The sequence below is a fragment of the Chelonoidis abingdonii genome, chromosome 5 (assembly GCF_003597395.2).
Source record: "Chelonoidis abingdonii isolate Lonesome George chromosome 5, CheloAbing_2.0, whole genome shotgun sequence".
Taxonomy (NCBI): Eukaryota; Metazoa; Chordata; order Testudines; family Testudinidae; genus Chelonoidis; species Chelonoidis abingdonii.
Genome location: NC_133773.1, coordinates 102,464,102 through 102,484,145, shown reverse-complemented (window position 1 = coordinate 102,484,145; position 20,044 = coordinate 102,464,102). Strand labels below are relative to the sequence as shown.

The 20,044-nt window shown below is 40.2% G+C and overlaps 1 protein-coding gene and 1 pseudogene across 1 annotated transcript in view; both read left to right on the top strand.

Annotated features, from left to right (window-relative positions):
• Window positions 1–20,044, top strand: part of NWD2 (NACHT and WD repeat domain containing 2) — a 140,433-nt gene that overhangs the window by 50,305 nt on the left and 70,084 nt on the right. Inside the window, exon 2 of the mRNA XM_032771718.1 lies at window positions 7,632–7,720. Within this exon, the coding sequence (XP_032627609.1) occupies window positions 7,632–7,720 (89 nt within the window). The remainder of the gene's footprint in view (window positions 1–7,631; window positions 7,721–20,044) is intronic.
• LOC142046872 (nucleolar complex protein 4 homolog pseudogene) lies at window positions 8,595–10,414 on the top strand (annotated as a pseudogene).

The following is a 20,044-nucleotide window of genomic DNA, read 5'->3' as shown; positions in this document are numbered from 1 at the left end:
AGGGGTGTTATTAACCATGACGATGCGTGCCTCTGTAATCGCGTGTGTGTATCTAGAGCGCAGGGAAGCGCTGTCAGCATTGCCTGGTAATTTTTCGCTAGCCCTTTTAGATGATCCTCCAACACCCAGAGACTGTTCCTTACAGCCGAAAAGGAAGGGTGGTTGGTGCAGCGTCCAAGCCACTGTCCTGACAAACCCGAAAAAACAATCCAGAGTCCATCCAGTAAGATGCCCCCAAAGAAGCTGCTGAGGATGCATGAGGCAGCACAAAATGGAGGAAAGACCAAGCAGAGAAGTGCCATGGACAAGACCGGCATAGCTGTTACCATCGACAGTAGCTGAGGTGCTGACATTGGGAATCTCCAGTGGCCTGAAAGGCGGACTAAAAAGACGCACCTGAAGGCCACTGACATAGCCGCACTAGAACAGGGCACTTGACACCAGATCCATGAAGCAGGGGTCTACACGCTAGAGAAACCCAGTGCAGACTGTCAGAGAAAGATAGACCTCAGAGACAGATCCAACGCCAGGATGTAGATGCAGGCAGGAACAGCATACACTGAACAGCACAACCAAGAAATGCTGCAATTGGTACGAGCAGCATCTGCAGCAGGTACTGGTAGACCCTCCCCAAGACCAGATGGGAGATTCCACAGACGGTTGTAAATAGCAGCTAATTCTGTGGTCCTCCAATCCCGACAACGGCAGTAGCTGCGTCCTCTAATTTTTTTTCCATCCCTTATTGGGGGGGGGTAAGATTTCATTTGAGGGGGGTTCTGTGGTTCAACCAGGACACTTAATAGACAAGAGCATGAAACAGCGGTGGGACATATAGCAGTGCCAAGTGCCAGCAACATCGGCAGAAGATTGAGAAGCTGAGAAGACTCAGGCCTGAAAAGAGAACTAGAGAGGATGCATGGAAAGGTGAGCCAAAGTGTTAATCCCAGTGGTGGTAGAGCACTCGGGGCAACTGTGACTCCTAAGCTGGGTGAGTGGCTCCAACAGATCCCAGGAACAACATCAGAGCTCTCTGTCCAGAAGAGTGCAGTGCTAGGAACAGCTAAGATACTGTGCAGAACCCTCAAACTGTTGACACATACCACCCGTAGGGGTGAGAGGGGAATTTTTTTTTATATATTTAGAAATACTAACAGAAGAGCTTGCATTCAAAAGTTAAAATTTGGCATGGGAAATAGACCACTCAGAGAAGCAGTACACTTGATTATTCTGATGAAAACTGGCTGTGATTTGACTTAGCTATGAGTCTTCAAAAAATCATACGTCACATAAACAATGATCACCTATCATTTGGCAGGAAGGTGGGCCACATGTGTATATGGCTAATTTAGCTGCATCATCAAAAATTTACTGAAGGTTTACTCATCAAATTAGGCAGGGCTCTATAAGCATCCTGCATCATACAATGTGCATTTTCTAACGTGAGCATCAGGGGCTCTGCTTCATACATTGCCAAGTAAAGTACATCCTATCTTGATCCACAGCCCAAGTCGATGGGAGTCTTTCTACTGATTACAGTGGGCTTTGGTTTAGGTCCTGAATGAGGCAGAGCATTTTGTAATGATGCAAGGTGTGCACTCAGGGAAGTAGTGATCTGCAGGAGTTGCTGCTCATGGGTAATTATTCATTCAGTGAGGCTGTGTCTGACAAAGGACGTGGTGTTCTGTTGGTTTGATATCTATATCAGCCCTGAATTTAAAAAAAGTCTTATCTCATCTTCCACTTTTGGAAATACAATTTTGTGGCTACAGTTTATCATAGCTTTTGAGTCTATCATTTGGATTTCAGAGTACCTGATTAACATTAGGATAAAATACTCTTGTGCTGTTGCCACTACTTCATTCTGACAGCCGGAAGAATGTCATTTAAGTAATCTCTTCATCTGCAGCAGTCTGTAAGTTAAAATTTGCCCATCTGTGACATTCCCAGTTTTTCGGAACTTGCCAACCTCACAGATTTTCTGTCAGTATGGCTCAAGTTAAACTGGTTTAATTAAATAAATCTATCTGTCATCCATCCTAATTACTCTGCTCCATCTTAAATTACATGCCATTCCATTTCCAGAAGGACACGCTTCATAAAGTAATAAAAAACAGGAATTCTTAATTGTTCACTAATAAAGTACCAAAACTTCTGAATTAGTGAGGTCCTAATGATATTGTTTCTGAATGAGTAGCCTCTCCACAAAGGTGGAATATGCTTATGTCCTTAGCTTTAGACAGATGCATTATAAAAATAACCTGCAAGTCTGTGAAACTTAAAGATTTAAGGCAAAAATTTCCCCTCCAATCTGCAAGCACTGCAGGACCTCCAACCGTTACAGCCACATGGGCCTCTAACACTTGGTGGGCTCATACAGGAATGACATGCATGTAGGGATCACAAAATCAACAAGGGCCTCTATTCCTAGTCTGACAAGGACAGTGCAATTTAAACAAATAAGAGTTAAAATGAACAGAATTCCAGTTAAACAAATGCTGTATCTTTTTCCATTAAGATTTGTAGACAGAAGTTAAAAATGTAGAGTACCTTGTTGCAATACCAGACAGAATTCCAGTTAGACAGTGCTTTAGCTGTATTTGATTTTTGGAGAGTTAAAAAATTCAGGACTGTTCTGTGGGATGAGCTGGATTTATTTCTATTTCTGAACTAGATTCTACCACCCTCATCACATTGAGGAGTACTTAATTCCAGAAGTAGTGCCACTGAAATCACACAACCTGAGTGAGGGTGGCAGAACTGTACTCTCTAAAACCGATCATGGTTCACTCCATATTTTTGCCCTTCAGTGGATCTTTACTTTTGTTCCTCATTCTAGCTTTTCAATATAGAGACCATTTTGTCTGCTATGATATTGGTCATTTTAGTAACTGTGGAGCATTAGCCAATTAAAACTGTTTTTCTGAATGCTCATGTCCCAAGGGCCAGTTGCTTGCTTGTAAGAGACAATGCTATTTTTACACATTTTGGAAAATAGGAAAAGATCATTTCAGTCTGGTTCAGGATTCTCCATTGAGCAATGTTTAGGGTTTCTTAATTTCCAGCAAAATATATTCTCTACAGTCACTAAGACACTTGATGCTACCAGAAGTATGTATTTTTGTAGTCAGATGACAGTTGATGGCCAGCCATCATTTAAATGTTTTTCTTAAGGAAACACTGCATTTCTTAAGAATATGAGACTTTCTATTTTGGTATACTGTTTCACACCAAAATTATCCTGGCTCAAGGCAAAAGACATAGAATATTTCATCCTGGATCAGTGACAAATTTGAAGTCCAATACTTCAATGGCTGTAAGAGTAGAAACTGATACTGTAAAATATTTTGATGGATTAAACACATTTCTGATATACTCATAGACTAAGGTCAGAAGGTACCATTGTGATCACCTGATCTGACCTCCTGCATGTTGCAGGCCACAGAACCTTACCCACTCACTTCTGTAATAGACCCCTAGCCTCTGGCTGAGTTACTGAAGCCCTCAAATCATGATTCAAAAACTTCAAGTTACAGAGAATTCATCATTTACATTAGTTAAAACCTGCAAGTGACCTGCACCCCATGCTGCAGAGGAAGGTGAAAACCCCCTAGGGTCTCTGCCATTCTGAGCTAGGGGAAAATTCCTTCCTGACTCCAAATATGGTGATCAGTTACACCCTGAGCATGTGGGCAAGACCCACCAGACAGATACCCAGGAAAGAATTCTCTATAGTAACTCGGAGCTCTCCCCATCTCGTGCCCCGTCTCTGCCCATTGGGGATTTTTCTACTGGCAGTTGCCAATGAGTCACATGCTATTGTAGGCAGTATTTCATTCCTTAGCAGGCTCTCTCTTTTATGTTCTGTTACTGTAGTACCTGAGCATCTCATAATCTTTAATGTATTTTTCCTCCCAAAATCCCTGTGAAGTAGGAAGGTACTATAATCCTCATTTTACACATGGGGAACTGATGTACAGAGACTAAAAGTGGCTTGCCTGGGGTCACACAGAAAGTCTGTGGTAACACAGGGAATTGAGCCTGTGTCTTGCAAGTCCCCTACCACCCTAACCACTGAATCTTCCTTTCTCTCTTTAATATGTTAAACATAATTTCAGATATCAGACCATAAATTCATTGTGTATAGAAAAGATATTTAACGTAATGTATTTTAGTTATATTTTTTCTCTCCACCAGAGATTTATGCAGAAAGAACCTATGGTACTAAAGAGAGCCTGACTTTAATATGTAGATATATTTTAAAACCTTTATAGCATATTTTTTTCGGTTTGATGCAGATTTCATAGACTTGAAAGAAAATTGTGGGGAATGGGAGCATCAGAGCAGCTTGGATCTTTTGATGGTGAAGAGATAGTGAAGGAGTAAACAGAGGGGAGGAAAACTATCTTCCGTCAAAAATATTTTCTTTCACAATATATGGGAGCAGAAAAATCAATTCACTGGTAAATATAATAATAAAATAAAATTAGATTTTAGGTTAAATTAGATAAATATAATAAAACAAACCAACACATTCATTGATTTACAATAATAAATTGTGATAATACCTCATACTTATATGACACTTCAAAGATATATGTGAATATTAACTACTTAATCTAACTAATTAAATTATGCACCCAAACTCTCTCTCTCAAACTCCAGATTGTGAAAAGGGACCTCAGAATCAGCATTCATATGTCATTTATGGCATTGGTAAATGTGGCATATTGTTTGATTTGTGTGGACATCTGTAGCTTACAACATAAGAGGATTGTTAAGTCAATTTTAAAATGGTTCCTTAATGTCAAAGCAGTTATACAAATATTGCTCGAACTGCCACAGCTCTACTTTATCTTTCATAAATGAATGCTCTGTTATTTTTCATTTTATGGCACATAGACCCAGTCATTCACAAGCATAAATTTATTTCCAATAATAACCTTGCACTGACAAAATCACTTTGTGCCTTTCCCAGCCCGTACTTACTAACGTAGTAGGTGTTGTTCCATAACAAAATCTGATCCACAAACCTACACCTTTTTAGAATTAGACTGAGAGGCTACAAAACATGTTTAACATGTTTGCAGTGTAGGTGTAGCCGTGTCCCACTTTCTCAGGCTATGAAACAGATTACTTGAGAGAGTTCATCAAGAGCTATCTAATTTAGCTCTAATGTGTCAGTACATTTCTTCAACAATTGATTATAAATAAATGTGTCCAAAGCTACTTTGGATAGATAGTATTTTAATAAGAATTTTGGTTTCATAGTTTGATGACTTGGGGTTCTGTCTGCACAACATAAATTCAGATTGATATTGTGAAGTTGTATTATGAAAAGCTGCTCTTTCCTAAGTGCCTATATGTTTGTGGATACACTATTGCTGACAGAGCCTGAAAGCATTACTCCTGGGGGAATTCTGTGCCACTGCAAAATGCAGAATTTTGCAGAAATTAATGTGCATGCAGAATTTCCTTTCCTCACAAAAATGGGCTGCAGTGCTGCTAGCTGGCCCTAGGGGCCGTTGGACCCAGCAGAGCCCAGCTCACATATAGAAGACACTGCTAGAGGGAGGGAGGGAGCTAGAGGCATGAAGTTCCCAGCATGCCCTGAGGCAAGGAGAGGAGGGTGCACAGGAAGCTCTGTTGAAGCCTGGGAATGAACATCCGCTTGTTTCTCCCTCTGGATCCCTGGACTCTGGGGGAGGGGAGGGATGTCTGAGCAAGGGAGGGGGGGGGCACCACAGCTGGGAGCTGGAGGGGAAGGAGTTATAGGTGTCTGACCCCCAGCCTGGACTCTCGGGGGGTGGGGAGGTAGGAAGGGGTCAGAGAAACAGGAACTGGGTTGTCATAAAGGTTTCTTTAACACTCTGTTCCTGGGGGAATTTATGTGTGTGTCTGCAAGTATGTTTGTAACAATACATAATTTATTTTGAAATACATTACCAAAATAATTGAAACTGGCATAAAGCGTATATACCCCAGACAGACAGAAGGGTTAAGGTTAATGGCAGTACTTAGATCTCACAACAGTTATGCAAAAAAAGAAGCTGCATTCTTAGAATAACCAGTTTAGCTGTTTCCTCAGGAAGGAAAGCAGGAGCAGTGGAACGCCACCAGGAAGAGAACAAGAGAGACCAGGTGGCCAGAAAGGGTTTAAATGATGTAAGGGTGCCCTACATACTTTCCTGAGCCCAGCTGGCCCCCAAGGACTCTGCAAAATCCCAGGAACTTGGACCTCAGCTCAAAGAATGCCCTGGAGTGGTGAAGAAAGTGAGGCAGGGACATGCATTTAGTATTTGTTGTTTTGTATGATCAGTGCGCGCCTATGCTTTACCTGATTAAGTATAAAAGGGGATAAAGGCGTTTAAGACTGTGCAAAGTGTTTGTGTATGTATGTATGTGTTGATGGCTTCAGAACTGCTGTGTGCCCCTGAGAGAGGTAAACTATAAACAAGAAGCTTTATACCCCTGGGGTGAAGTTTGAATAATCAGGGTATCTTTGGGGTCAGTGCTGGTCTTGGAGGGCTACAGCAAGTGGGTTGAGAACCCACATTTCCTAGAAGAGGAACAGACAGACAGAGTCAGTGCTCAGGAAATGTGTCAGAGAAGCCACGGGACGAACCAGTGCTACAGCCTGCTGCAGATCTAAAAGCTTGAAACACACTGGGAACACAGACCAGCAGAGGCTTGGACTCCCCTCACAGTAGTCCCAGTGGGTGGCTGACAGAGGGCGCTCAGTAGGGTCTTTGATACTAAGGCTACATCTCTACTAGAGGTGTTATTCCCAGTTCATGTAGGCATACTCTTGCTAGCTCTCATCTGAGCTAGGATGCTAAAAATAGTAGTGTAGCCATGGTAGCATAGGCAGTGGTGGTACTGTACTAGCCATCCTGAGTACAAACCTGCCTTGAACCCCCTGGGTGCCACTGCTGCCTGCGCTATTGTGGCTACAATACTATTTTAAGCGCACTAGCTCAGATGAGAACTACCACAAGTATGTCTATGCACGATGAGAATCAAATCCCCAGTTCCAAGAACAGAGGTAGCCTTAGTAATCTACTATTTTTTTTTCAATTATGAAAACAGGCCTCTGGGTATCTGCATACCCAGACTTATAGGCCACATCTGGGTGTGAGGATTGGTGCATTTTGTATTCTAATTTCAATGCTCCTCTTTTAAGAGACTACAAAATTAGAGGAGGTGAAGATATGATGGCAGAATTTTGCCCTTACTGCAATGAAACCTTGGTTTATCTATGGATATTCTGCTATACCTACCTAATCTTCGGTTTGTCTCTTTGTTCTGGAGGTTTTGCTAATCAGTAAAATTCAGCTCCCTGAAAATTAAATAAAAGTCAAGTTGACATATGACTGTTGACTTTACAAAGTCAGTTCAGTCATGTTTTACAGAAGCGTACTAGTAAAATATGTATTAAGATGGATGTATTAAATATCATAACACATTTATATTAAACATAACATCCAGGGACATAAAGTTTGGGTATTGAAATCCCCCTATTGATTTTCACTCATTTTTTCAAGTCTTGTTTATTTTCCTCCATAAAATTATATCTATCATAAAAATATAGAGTTAATATAAATATTGTTAACAACATTTTTTTTCTATCACAGATACAGTAGCAGAAAGAAGTACACTAAGAGAACATGTTTGTCCAAAGCTGAGAGAATTCTGCAGGGAAAACTATGGGCTGGAATTACAGGTAGATTTTATCATATTAATTATTCAATTATGATATATAATTAACCTTCCTATATTTGAAAATATTTTTATTTATATGTAAAATAGTGTAATTATTGATAAATCTGGCACAAAGTAGAAGTCTATATAAAACAAAAAAAGTACAAGTAATATGATAATTTTGTCAAATCGACAAAAGTGCTGAAAGCATCACAAGTGAAGACTGCTGGCATTAATAAAAAGACAACTAGGAAAAATCCACACTGCTCTATGTAAGAGTGCTTACTGGTAAACAAGAACAATTTAGTAACAAATTAATAACATTTCCTCTTGAAAATTATGAATAATGAAACTGTCTGTTTTAAAAATACAAAACACCTAAGAGGAAATAATGTCACATCCAAGTTATGGTACTGTCTTTCTAGAAATTAAAGTCACATATACTTTCAACATTTGGGTTAATGTTAATCCCATCATTTCTGCTTTTCTTTTTATCATCATTTAAGTTACAGCGTCTTCATATTACATATAATAATTACTGCTCCAACTACAATTTTGTCAGCAATTTTGTCAGCAGTAACACGGAAATGAATTTGATAGGCAAATTATTGAAGCCTTAATGACCAATGAAACAAACTCTCAACATTTTTTTTTAAACTATCCCATGTGTTTGCAGAGTCATGGCCGGGTTTGGAAAGATATGTAGTAAAATCCTGGCTCCATTAAAGTCAATGGCAAAATTCCCACTGACTTCAGTGGGACTAGGATTTCACTCATGAATATAAAAGTCATTCATCTTACAGTTAGCTAGGCATGTGTTTAAGTACCTTCTTGAAGACTCTGGCAATAGAAAGACTCCCATTGGGCCCAGCTGGCAGCAGTGGCGCAGGTAGTGCATGGTGATAGTGCTGTCAGGACAGAGCATGGCTGCCATGCTGGCCACCAACCTGGAGTTGGTGTTGCAGAGCCGGGGCAATGCCAGCTACTTCCTCAAGATCCTGGAGGCAGCTGAAGATGCCACTATCCTTTGTACCATCAGACCCTGCAGCCAGTTTGGGGCACTGCTGGAGTGAGGGGAGCTGTTTGTAGGCCAGCTGCTTTACTAAGAGTCCTCTTTCACAGAGAACTGCAGTGCAAAAGGTAAGTACAAAATATGGAGGAGTTGTGTCAACTGCTTGGCGGAGCTGATGGGCCATGAGTCTTTTCAGGTCAAGGAATTATCACCAACTTTGATGAGTTGGAAGGGAAGTACTCTTTGGCCAAGGCAGAATGGGAGTTTCAGTTTACCTCACAGGCTTTTAAAACTAGTTGTGGAGAACTGTCATAGGGTCTGCTCACCACTAGTGAGCATCCTCCTGGTCGCTCTGGGGATTAGCTGATTCCAGGTCCAACACATCCTTTCCACCTCTCACTGCACGCCCTGCCTTCTCTTCCTGGCTCACAGAGAGGCAAGATGCTCTGTATTTGTGGTTTAGCCATCTGGCCAAGTCACATGTCCTCCCCTTCTGCGATATCAAAGTCTCTTCTTATGAATGGGCTCAGGCAGTCTTCCCATTCACTGTTCAGCTGGTGCTACTTCTCCAGTGGCTGGTAGAGGAAGCTGGGCCTGCTCTCTACTCTGGGTTCCAGCTCATGGACCATCTAATCAGCAGCCACAGTCTGTTCCATTCTTTATCTTACTACCTTTTCCTTTAGCATTTCATAACCTTCTGGCTGTCCCCACCCTGGTTTACCAGCCCCAAAACTCCCTTTTCCCAGGGAGTGACTACAGCCTATTTCCCTGCAGCCCTCCTCTGCTAACTTCCTGTCTTTATAAACCCAGCGCAGCTTGTTCCTCCTCAGCTGGGCTTCCTCATCATTCAGTCAGGGGATTACTTAAACTACATGATCCCTCTCAGCTGTGGCCTGTCTGGTTAACTGGCCTCCTTCTTAGTCTACAATAACCTCTTCCGAGCAAGTGTGGGGTCAATACCCCGTCACAAGAACTTAATCACTTGAGAAGAGAACTCTTCACTCCTAACCTCATGTTTCCAAAAATACCTGGATTATGATGACATTTGGTACTTTGTGATTAAGGCAGTTGCTGAAAACATCAGACAAGTCATGCAGAAGACAAAAGAGTGTATCACTTTACCTGCAGAATGTATTTTTCCTCATTTTGTCCGTTAGCATGCCGAACAAAGAAAATGAGGTAGTCAGTTTCATAGTAAAGCAAGCTAACCAGGAGGAATGAAATGTATCAAAGCTAAAGGAGTCTAAACAGGCCTTTGAAAGGATGTGGCTTGGCCTTCTTAAACACAAGCTATCCAGCAGACTTTACAAAAAGATTCTTGTAATTTTGCATGACCCAATCTTGCCTCACCTGAATGAACCCACCCTCCGGATAGACTTCCTGACAGTCATATGTGATATACTGTAGGTGGAGCAATCAGTCTTCTATCTTTTACATGGATTATTTATTCTGATTTGTCAGCATAATCTGAAATACCCTGACTTTTTACATCTTAGATCCCTGCATATACCACATGAAGTACCAAACCTGGTTTTTCCAATTAGCTGATTTATTTTTGTCTTCATCATATTTGCCAGCATACCTGGTGGCAGCATTCAGACAATGCCTCGCTAGACTGACTCTCCCCATTCCTCCCCAGCTTTTCTGTTGGTTATTCCTTCCATCTGCAATCTTTTCTGGAGGCACTCAGCTTGCAAGTTTTGACCTATGTGCTTTTTGATAAGAGAATTAAAGAAAAAAGCCACCAGTGTGCCTCTAGAGTTTGAGAGGAGTGAGAGGATTGTTTGGAAAGAGAATGATCTCTTTGCTGAGCATTTTGCATCAGAATGATGCTGCACTTTGGTAATAAACATTTTTTTTATGACTGACTTTGGCTATGGAAGCCAAACAGAACTGTTTTATGAGTAGTTCCATTGACTTTTGTCTGTAAAATCTGTGAAAGAAAATGCAGTCTTCACCCTTGGGTTGTTTGCAACATGTCAGAGACAGTTTATTCTCAAGCAATTGCAAGGGGGAGAGTGCGCATGGATGGGAATTCCCCATTTCGGGGCAGGTCTCTGCCAGATAAACAATTAGGGCAAGATTTATACCTTTTGTTGCATACAATAATGATCAACAGCTTGCTCTATTCTGTTGAAAACTAAGATGTCTGCGTCCAAATCTCCTTTATCCCTTTATCCACTTCCACAAATCTAAATTGATGGTTGGACTATTTGAGGTGCTTCTGTGAACTTCTTATGCCTTCCTATGAAGCATCTGGTGTTGATCACTATCATTGATTGGTTACTGGGCTAGATGGATCTGATCAGCTCTGGCAGTATACTCATCACAGGCAAGTGTTTTCAAGCATTTCGTTTCAATTGCCTAGCTTTGAAATACATCTCAAGTGTCCAGACCTTTTCTTGGCCTCCAGAGAGGACACTTGAATTGCTAACACAATGTCGTTTGTATAGAAGAATTTATAGGATAATGTGATAGGAATATCATTGGTATAGGGATTGAATAGTGTGGGCATTAAAATGGATCCCAATCTCTGTGATTTACTGGCAGATTCACCAAAGTGAATCTTCCATCACTCAGTATCTTGGTGATGAGTCTGATTGTTGATTGGCATGGGATAGTTAATGATAACTTCAGCAGGAGACCTTTGCACTATACAATATTATATGCAGAAGAAAACTCAATGAATGCTGCCACTGTTTTTAATTTTGCTGGTAGCCAGATTTTATATAGCTGGTTAAGGCCAGTTGCTGGTCTTAGCAGGTGCGACTAATTCTAAATTCAGCCTGCTCTTTGGGGACCAATTGTCCAGTATTGGCTGTAACCTTTGAAGTAGGAGCTGATCCAGCACTTTATAGCAACTGCTAAAAAGGGAGATGAGCTGGTAGCTTTTTGGGTCAGTGTCCTCTTTCTGGGTTTCAAAATGGCTATGATCTTGGCTATCTTCCACTCTTTTGGTACTATGCTAGAAGAATGGATGTTGCTGAAGAAGTCAGTCTGTCAGCCACCTTCTTGTCTTTGAACCAAGATTCTTCAGGAATTCTGTATATATTTCATCCATTTCTCCCACTTTCCTGGAGTTAGTGTTGGAGAGACTTTTGTTGACTTTATCTTCTGTCTAGGAGACAGAAAGGGGTGAAAACAACAGGCACTGGTTTAGTGCACAGTAAAGTTGTTTGTGGACTTACTGCTTATGTTTTTATCCATCAGTACATTGGAGTTGGCAATTAACTGCGTGGAGATGGCATCTGCACTTACTTGAGGTGGTTTGTAGACTGCTGGAGCCGCAGTGCCTAAAACACTAAGGAGCTTCTAGGTTTTGCGGCTTGACGTGAAGTCAAGTGCCATCACAGTTTCACACCACCTTTTCCTTCTTGCTGAGTTCAAAGAGTCAAGCAAAGCCATTGCAGTTTTGGGGCTTTTAGTCAGTGTGATATTGCCAGAAGATGGCCTCCCTCTCTCTTTCCAGCAAGGAATGAATGCTTTTTTTAAAGTCTCTTGCAATGATTGGTTTATCAACTGATATGAGTAGGCCTAAAAAGTGGTGGTAATGAGCCAGACATATCAAGCCCTATATGATAACCACATAGCAGGACCAGTCAGCAGACTGTAGATTCCAGCACAGTTTCAGGAGGGATTGAATGAGTGGAACTTCTAGGACTGTGCAAGTCATAACTGGGCAATATTGGTTATTGGGAAAGTCATCAAGAACTGACCTTGAAGATAGTATTGTATGGCTACTGATGTTGTGCAAGACAAAACAAAGTACTGGAGTGTAGCACTTCTTCCATCAATCCAACTGACCATGCCACAGTCTTTAGTATTGTAGAGGAGGTGTTGGTCTTTGGTGAAAGCCCAGGATGTCAGCTGTTCTCCAATACGATCATTCTTGTATAGCCCCGTGATATAAGATGGCTTGGTAATGTTGGACATAGCCATTTTGATGATGGTGGCTTGTACACATTTACAACTGTAGATCACTGATCTTGATGGCAGTTGAGTAGGGGTTTGTAGTAGGCATGACCTGAATGGAATTCTTAAGGTCATGTTTTTTACATACGTCACAAGTCCATATTTAGGGTGATGACTTGCAAATATGAGAACGTTTCTGCTGATCTTTGCATGGTGGCCTTCACTCTCCAGGTCACTGTGTTTCTTGTAGCACTAGAACATCAATGTTTTGAGTCCGCAAGATGATTGCAATGTAATCACATTTTGTGTTAGGCCCTCAATAAAGAGCTGCATAATTCGCAGGAAAGGTCCTATTTGAAGGAAGGTTTGGCCCTAACCGGGCCCATTCTGTCACCAATTTGATGACATCAAATATATGGCTTGTAAACTGGTGTCAGGTGAATGACACTGTAGCCATAAATGTCTCCATATATTAGACAAACCTCAACTAGTAAGAAAGTCGTTTATTCAGAGGAGTATTATGAACTTTTACATATATTGGTTTTTGGCTCCTACATACAGAAGCTGAAAGAACAGACTTGAGTTATCAAAAGCAGCTGTTCACGAATGACACTAAGTAACTCCATCTACTATGTGTTACCAGTGTTGATGGGAGCAAATTCTTGCATGCAGGTCAGTCACTTGGTACAAAGTTGCCTTAAAAGAAAATTGCCAAAGGCTAAATGTCTCCTGCTTTGAAAATTAGCATGATCTTGGTGATTACTGTGGCTAGATGCCTAAACGAATTTCAGTGGGGGGCAGTGCTTCTGTGACAGCTGCCTAATCCTAGATATTATTGCCAGAGTGGTGAGAGTAGGTTAGACCTATTTCTACTTACAACTTGGAGGAGGAACAGGGCAAGTGCAAGCTTGAATGCCGGTCAGGATTTAAATAGTGTCTTCTCCACTGTTTGATGTAGCCAGTTGAATGATTTGGTAAAGTCCCAGACTTGTATTTCCAGAAGCAATGAAGAAATTTCTTTTTCTGTTTGACTTTGGTCTTGGATCTTGCAAGATGTTGAGTGTGCAGCCTTAAATCCAGTTAAACACATACTTGACTTTAAGCATGAGAGAAGTCCCTTTGAAATTAATGGAAGCCAATCACCTTTAACAAGTTGCTCTTGTTAAGTTAGTTTTTAGCTTTGTCTGGTAACAATTTGAAAATAAAATGTTTCTCCATCTCCCTCAAGAAACAGGTAAGGATGGCAGAGAACAGAGCTAATTTTGGCAACGTGTGAGAAGACAGAAGTAGAAATCCCATTACCCTGCATAAATTGGCACAGAATACATCCTATGATAGTGTCTTCTAAAGATGTCCAGCTTTACATCTTCTCCATCTATTAGGAGTAAAATAAACATAAGTAAATTGCCAAGGGCCATATACAATAGAAAGCTTCTTTTGGTGGTGATGGGAGAGGTGAACCTAGTTCCCAGAGTGCCATGCTGAACACATGTCTTGGGAAAACAGCACCTCAGCTGTTTTCATTTCACATAAACTTTCAAAGTTTTAGCTGGGATATTCAGTGGATCTTTGAGGAATTGGTGCTCAATTCCAGATGAAATTCAGTATGAGTTGGGCATCTAACTTCCGTAGGTTCCTGTGAAAGCCCCCTCCTTCCTTGTTAGCCTCTCATTTGCAAGAGCAGGACTGTGTTCTCATCAGCCAGTCTGCTTTGCTTCTGCTCCCTGTCTTATGGTACTGGTGGAAGGATGATGCAGTGCTTGTGACACTAGCTTGCAACTTGGGAGTCATGGGTTCAAGCTGCCTCTGTTCAACATCTGTAAAATGGGGGGATAGTACTTCCCTATCTCATGGGGAAGGATAAATACATTAAAGACTGTGAGGTGCTCAGATACATCAGTAAGGGGGGGCATGTAAATACCAAAGATGTTCTTGAATACACTTGTATTGAATTTAAAAAAAAGACTCCCATTGACTTCACTGGGCTTTGGGTTAGGCTCTCAGAAAGGAGAAATAAATTCACTATGCAATATTGTAAAAATGTAACTTATCAGAAAACTCTAATTCCAAAGCTTCAGACGTTCGTCCCAACACACTAATATTACATGCCTTTGCACTGCTTCCCCGTAACTCAATTTTATGAGATAAAGAAGCATTGTCTTTAGTGATAACAGTTAATGTCTTTAAGCTATCATTCTGCATCTAAAGTCCTGCATCACTCTTGATATACATTCATCAGCAGGTTCTGATTGTTGTTGGGGCTTTTTCTTATGAACATCAATATTATCTGAATTAAGAGAATCAATCTTAGATCCCCTTAAATCAAATGGAGTTGGAAAGCCTGTATGGCAGTAGAGATCGTCTAAAATCACATTGGATGCTGTGTTTATGAAAAATCTTGATGTGAGGGTGCCAACTGATCAGCTGTTTGGACAGTCTCTATAGCGATGCTGCTTGGGGAGAATGCAAAGAAAAGTATAAAATAATAAAACCAGCTTCTCTTACTCTCCTGTACTATTCATGAAAAATTCTGATATCTTTTATTTATCAAACTCCTTTATTTTCCTTATTCTTCAGTCATCTCTGAGGAGACATCTCAAAGAAAGGAAAGAAAGAAAGAAACAGTGTGATGTCTCCTTTAGGCATAACACTCTGCATTTAATCCATAATTGGGAAGAAAACACTCTGAGATGGGCTGTACTACAAAATGGAGAAAGACCTCAGTTCCTGCTTTGATGATGATATATGAATATCTTAATAGAGGAAGGTTTCCCTCATAAGTATTCACAAAAATAAAACTATTTTATTAAACAGATTCAACTATTATCTGGAGACTGAGTGACATAGGCCTCAAAACATCAGGAAATTCTTCATGTAGATGGAGGTGAGATGGGCAGCCCCTCCAGCGCAGAGGCAGATGTTAACTATTTTACTTACATGTCCTGAAACAATTAGGGATCTATAAAAGGCAGTGACTAGTCAAATCTAGTTTTGACTAGGGATGTCAAGCAATTAAAAAAATTAATCGTGATTAATCAAACTGTTAAACAATAATAGAATACCATTTATTTAAATATTTTGGATGTTTTCTACATTTTCAGATATATTGATTTCAGTTACAATACAGAATACCAAGTGTATAGTGCTCACTTTATATTTATTTTTTATTACAGTTATTTGCACTGTAAAAAAACAAAACAGTAGTATTTTTCAATTCACCTAATACAAGTACTGTCAGGCAATCTCTTTATTATGAAAGTTGAACTTACAAATGTAGAATTATGTATAAAAAAAAACTACATTAAAAAACAAAACAATATAAAACTTTAGAGCCTACAAGTCCACTCATTCCTACTTCTTGTTCAGCCAATCACTCAGACAAACAAGTTTGTTTACATTTGCAGGAGATAATGCTGCTCGCTTCTTGTTTACAGTGTCATCTGAAAGTGAGAACAGGCATTTGCATGGCACTGTTGTAGCCGGAATTGCAAGATATTTACGTGCCAGATGCGCTAAAGAGTCATATGTCCCTTCATTTTCACCCACCATTCCAGGGGAAATGCATCCATGCTGACGACAATTCTGCTTGATAACAATCCAAAGCAGTGCAGACCAACACATGTTCATTATCATTATCTGAGTCAGATGCCACCAGCAGAAGATTGATTTTCTTTTTTGGTGGTTCAGGTTCTGTAGTTTCCTCATTGGAGTGTTGCTCTTTTAAAACTTCTGAAAGCATGCTCCGCACCTTGTCCCTCTCAGTTTGGAAGGTACTTCAGATTCTTAAACCTTGGGTCGAGTGATGTAGCTCTCTTTAAAAATCTCACATTGGTACCTTCTTTGCGTTTTATGAAATCTGCAGTGAAAGTGTTCTTAAAATAAACATGTGCTGGGTCATCATCCGAGACTGCTATAACATGAAATATACAGCAGAATGTGGGTAAAACAAAGCAGAGGACATACAAGAAGTTCAGTCACAAATTTAATTAACACATTTTTTTAATGAGCGTCATCAGCATGGAAGCATGTCCCCTGGAATGTTGGCCAAAGCATGAAGGGGCATACAAATGTTTAGCATATTTGGCACATAAATACCTTGCAATGCCTGCTACAAAAGTGCCCTGCAAATGCCTGTTCTCACTTTCTGGTGACATTGTAAATAAGAAAAGGGCAGCATTATCTCCTGTAAATGTAAACAAACTTGTTTGTCTTAAAGATTAGCTGAACAAAAAATAGGACTGAGTGAACTTGTAGGTTCTGAAGTTTTATATTGTTTTGTTTTTGAGTGCAGTTATGTAACAAAAAAATCTACATTTGTAAATTGCAATTTCATGACAGATTGTACTACAGTACTCGAATGAAGTGGACTGAAAAATACTATTTCTTTTGTTTATCATTTTTACAGTGCAAATATTTGTAATAAAAATAATATACACTTTGATTTCAATTACAACATAATACAATATATATGAAAATGTAGAAAAACATCCAAAATATTTAATAAATTTCAATTGGTATTCTATTGTTTAACAGTGCAATTAAAACTGCGATTAATTTTTTTTAAGTTAATCACGTGAGTTAACTGCGATTAATCGACAGCCTTAGTTTTGACATTAGTATACAAGTGATTTTATCAGGTTTTTTGGCTCAAGTGGGAAAGGTTATAAAAAATTACAAAGGGAAAATGAGAAAGCATTTGCAGCAGCTCTGAGATGGATTTTCTCTCATAAAAATATCTTTTTCTTGGCAGTCTGACCTCCCACTATTTTATGGTTATTATGGGAAGCATTATCTTTTAATACAAAAAAATCATTATTATTAATTATTAGTTTTCAGTGATGCCCATGAAGTGCTAGGCACTTTTCAAACATACAGGAAGGGACATAGCTTCTTACTGTAACAGATAGGGTATTTGGGTGGATGAAACTTTTTATTCTTTATATGTGGTCCTCTACTTATAAGATCTGATCAGTGTCTGGCTACCATGAAAGCCACATACTGTAGAGTATCCTCAAGTCATCATCTACTTGGATAAATCGCGACCTAACTTAAATTCATTCTAATATATTCAGTGCTCCAGTTTTCTCTGCATCATCTGGCTCCACCGATAACAGGGTCTCAATTGTTGCAAAACATCAGATCTGTCAGGCTTCCTGTGTTGACCACTCCTGTGGGACATAATTACCATATCTGGAGAAATGTGACTGAATACATTAATTCCATCTCTGAACTGGTTTAGGGTAGACTCTATTAGTTCCATTCGTTTTCCTTTGAATCACTAAAATGTTTCTGAAAAACCTGTATTTTGATTTGGACTGTTGTTAAAATAGAGATAAAAAGTATGCTAGAAAGGGTACCTCCAGAACACATGATTTTGAATCTTTAAACAGCTTGACATATATCTGTTTCTCTAGGTTTATTTTAAACTGAGAAACTAGTTCATAATGGAAACATTTTCTCGGGATAATTAACAACTGTTAAGTGGGGGCATCTTCCAGTGTATAGTTGGGGAGGAAAAAAAATATATGATAAACGGAAGAAAGAAAATCCAGTGTGCACAAGAAAATGAAGGCATCCAGAGTCAAGCAAAAAAGTTCACGTATATTGTTAACAATTTACAGTTTTTTCTGCTTAAAGGGCTCAACAGGATAATGCACCCTACAGAAAGATATGCAAAATAAAATGCTAACTTCTTTCAGTTAGTAAGAAAAAAAAATGACCTATAAAGATGATAGGAGTTGTTATGACAGAAGTTGAGGAAAGCAAACAGAAAACACTGACTCATGAGTGAAAAACTTAAAAAAAAGAAATCAGATGTGCAAGTAGACTAGCCTCAAAGTCAGTCTAGCTTGGGCAGTGAACTTTTACACAGAGCGTCAAGTTGGCAACCCAGTCAGGCAATAATACTGAGTAATATTTCTGTTAGGGTGGACATTGGTGAGCAATGTCTCCAATTATGAGTACAGTAACTCCTTACTTAACGTTGTAGTTATGTTCCTGAAAAATGCAACTATAAGTGAAACAATGTTAAACGAATCCAATTGTCCCATAAGATTTAATGTAAATGCCGAGGGTTAAGTTCCAAGGAAATTTTTGGGGGGCAGACAAAAGGCATTATATACTGTATAGTACTGTACTGTGGTTGGGAAGTGCCCCTGGCTTACTACACACAGGCACAGCTCGCTGGAGGCAAGGACGCTAGGAAGCACCTTTGCAGCAGCAGCGGCAACTTTCCCAGAGAACAGGCTCGGATTTTGCTGGGAATGCTCCAGGCCCGCCTCTTCTTGTCCCCACTCCACTCCAGGCACACATCTTTCCACCCCCACTCCATCTCCTCTCCGAAGCATGCTATATCCCTCCCCCGCAAAGTCCTAAGCTTCCCCGCTCCTGCACCTCCCTCCCAGAAAGTCCTAAGCACCGCCAAACAGCTGTTTAGTGGCTTTTAGGATTTTCTGGGAGGGAGAGGGAGGAGTGGCGATGCCAGGCTTACCTGTTTCTCTCCCTCCCGCCCAGCACTTCATGCTTAGGACTTTCTAGGAGGGAGGGGCAGGAGCAGGGAAGCCCTGCATCTCCACTCCTCCGCCTCCCTCCCAAAAAGTCCTAAGCACCGCCAAACAGCTGGGAGAAGCACTGGGAGGCTGGAGGAGGAGGTGGAGAAACAGAACTTAGGCAATGCTCCCTTGTAAAGTTGCTGCTCTTCCACAGAATCTTACAAGCAGGCAGCCAAACGATGTTATAAGGGTCCATTGCACAACTTTAATTGAGCATGTTCCCTAATTAAGCAGGGAGGTAACATTGAAACCATGTTAAGTGGGACAACGTTAAATGAGGAGTAACTGTAATAAATATGCTTTGACATCAGTCACAAGCATCTTCTTGTTCCGCTGTATCCCATATACTCCTCCTTTCTAAATTCTCAGGGTCCACGCACATATAGGTTTGACACCTATATCAGCTTGCTGGGCAGGGCAAACTTCTCATGTCATCCCATTGTGACAGTTAATTTTTAATAGCTTGACACTGAATCACCACATTGCAATGTAACGTCATGACGTCAAGATGCAGAGTCATCATGTTGTAACACAATGCTATGAGTTTATGATGGAAGATTAGGTCATGATGCTGTAACACCAGTCCTGAAAGATATTTTTTGAGACATTACAGCCAAATTTTCAAAAAAATAGCCTCTTATTTTTGCACGCACAAAGTTGTGCGAGCATGCCTGTTTGGATATGCAGTTACTAGGCACAAATTTACAAACCACTATCAAAAATTTGGTCCAGGCAAAATTGGGATGGAAGCATGCTTATGAGCAATAAAGCATAGGGATTTATCCTAGAATTATTTCTTTTCTGTGTTTCTCTTTATGGGTCTTGAATACCCCCATGCATAGGCACTGACTTCCTCTCAACCCCCCTCTAC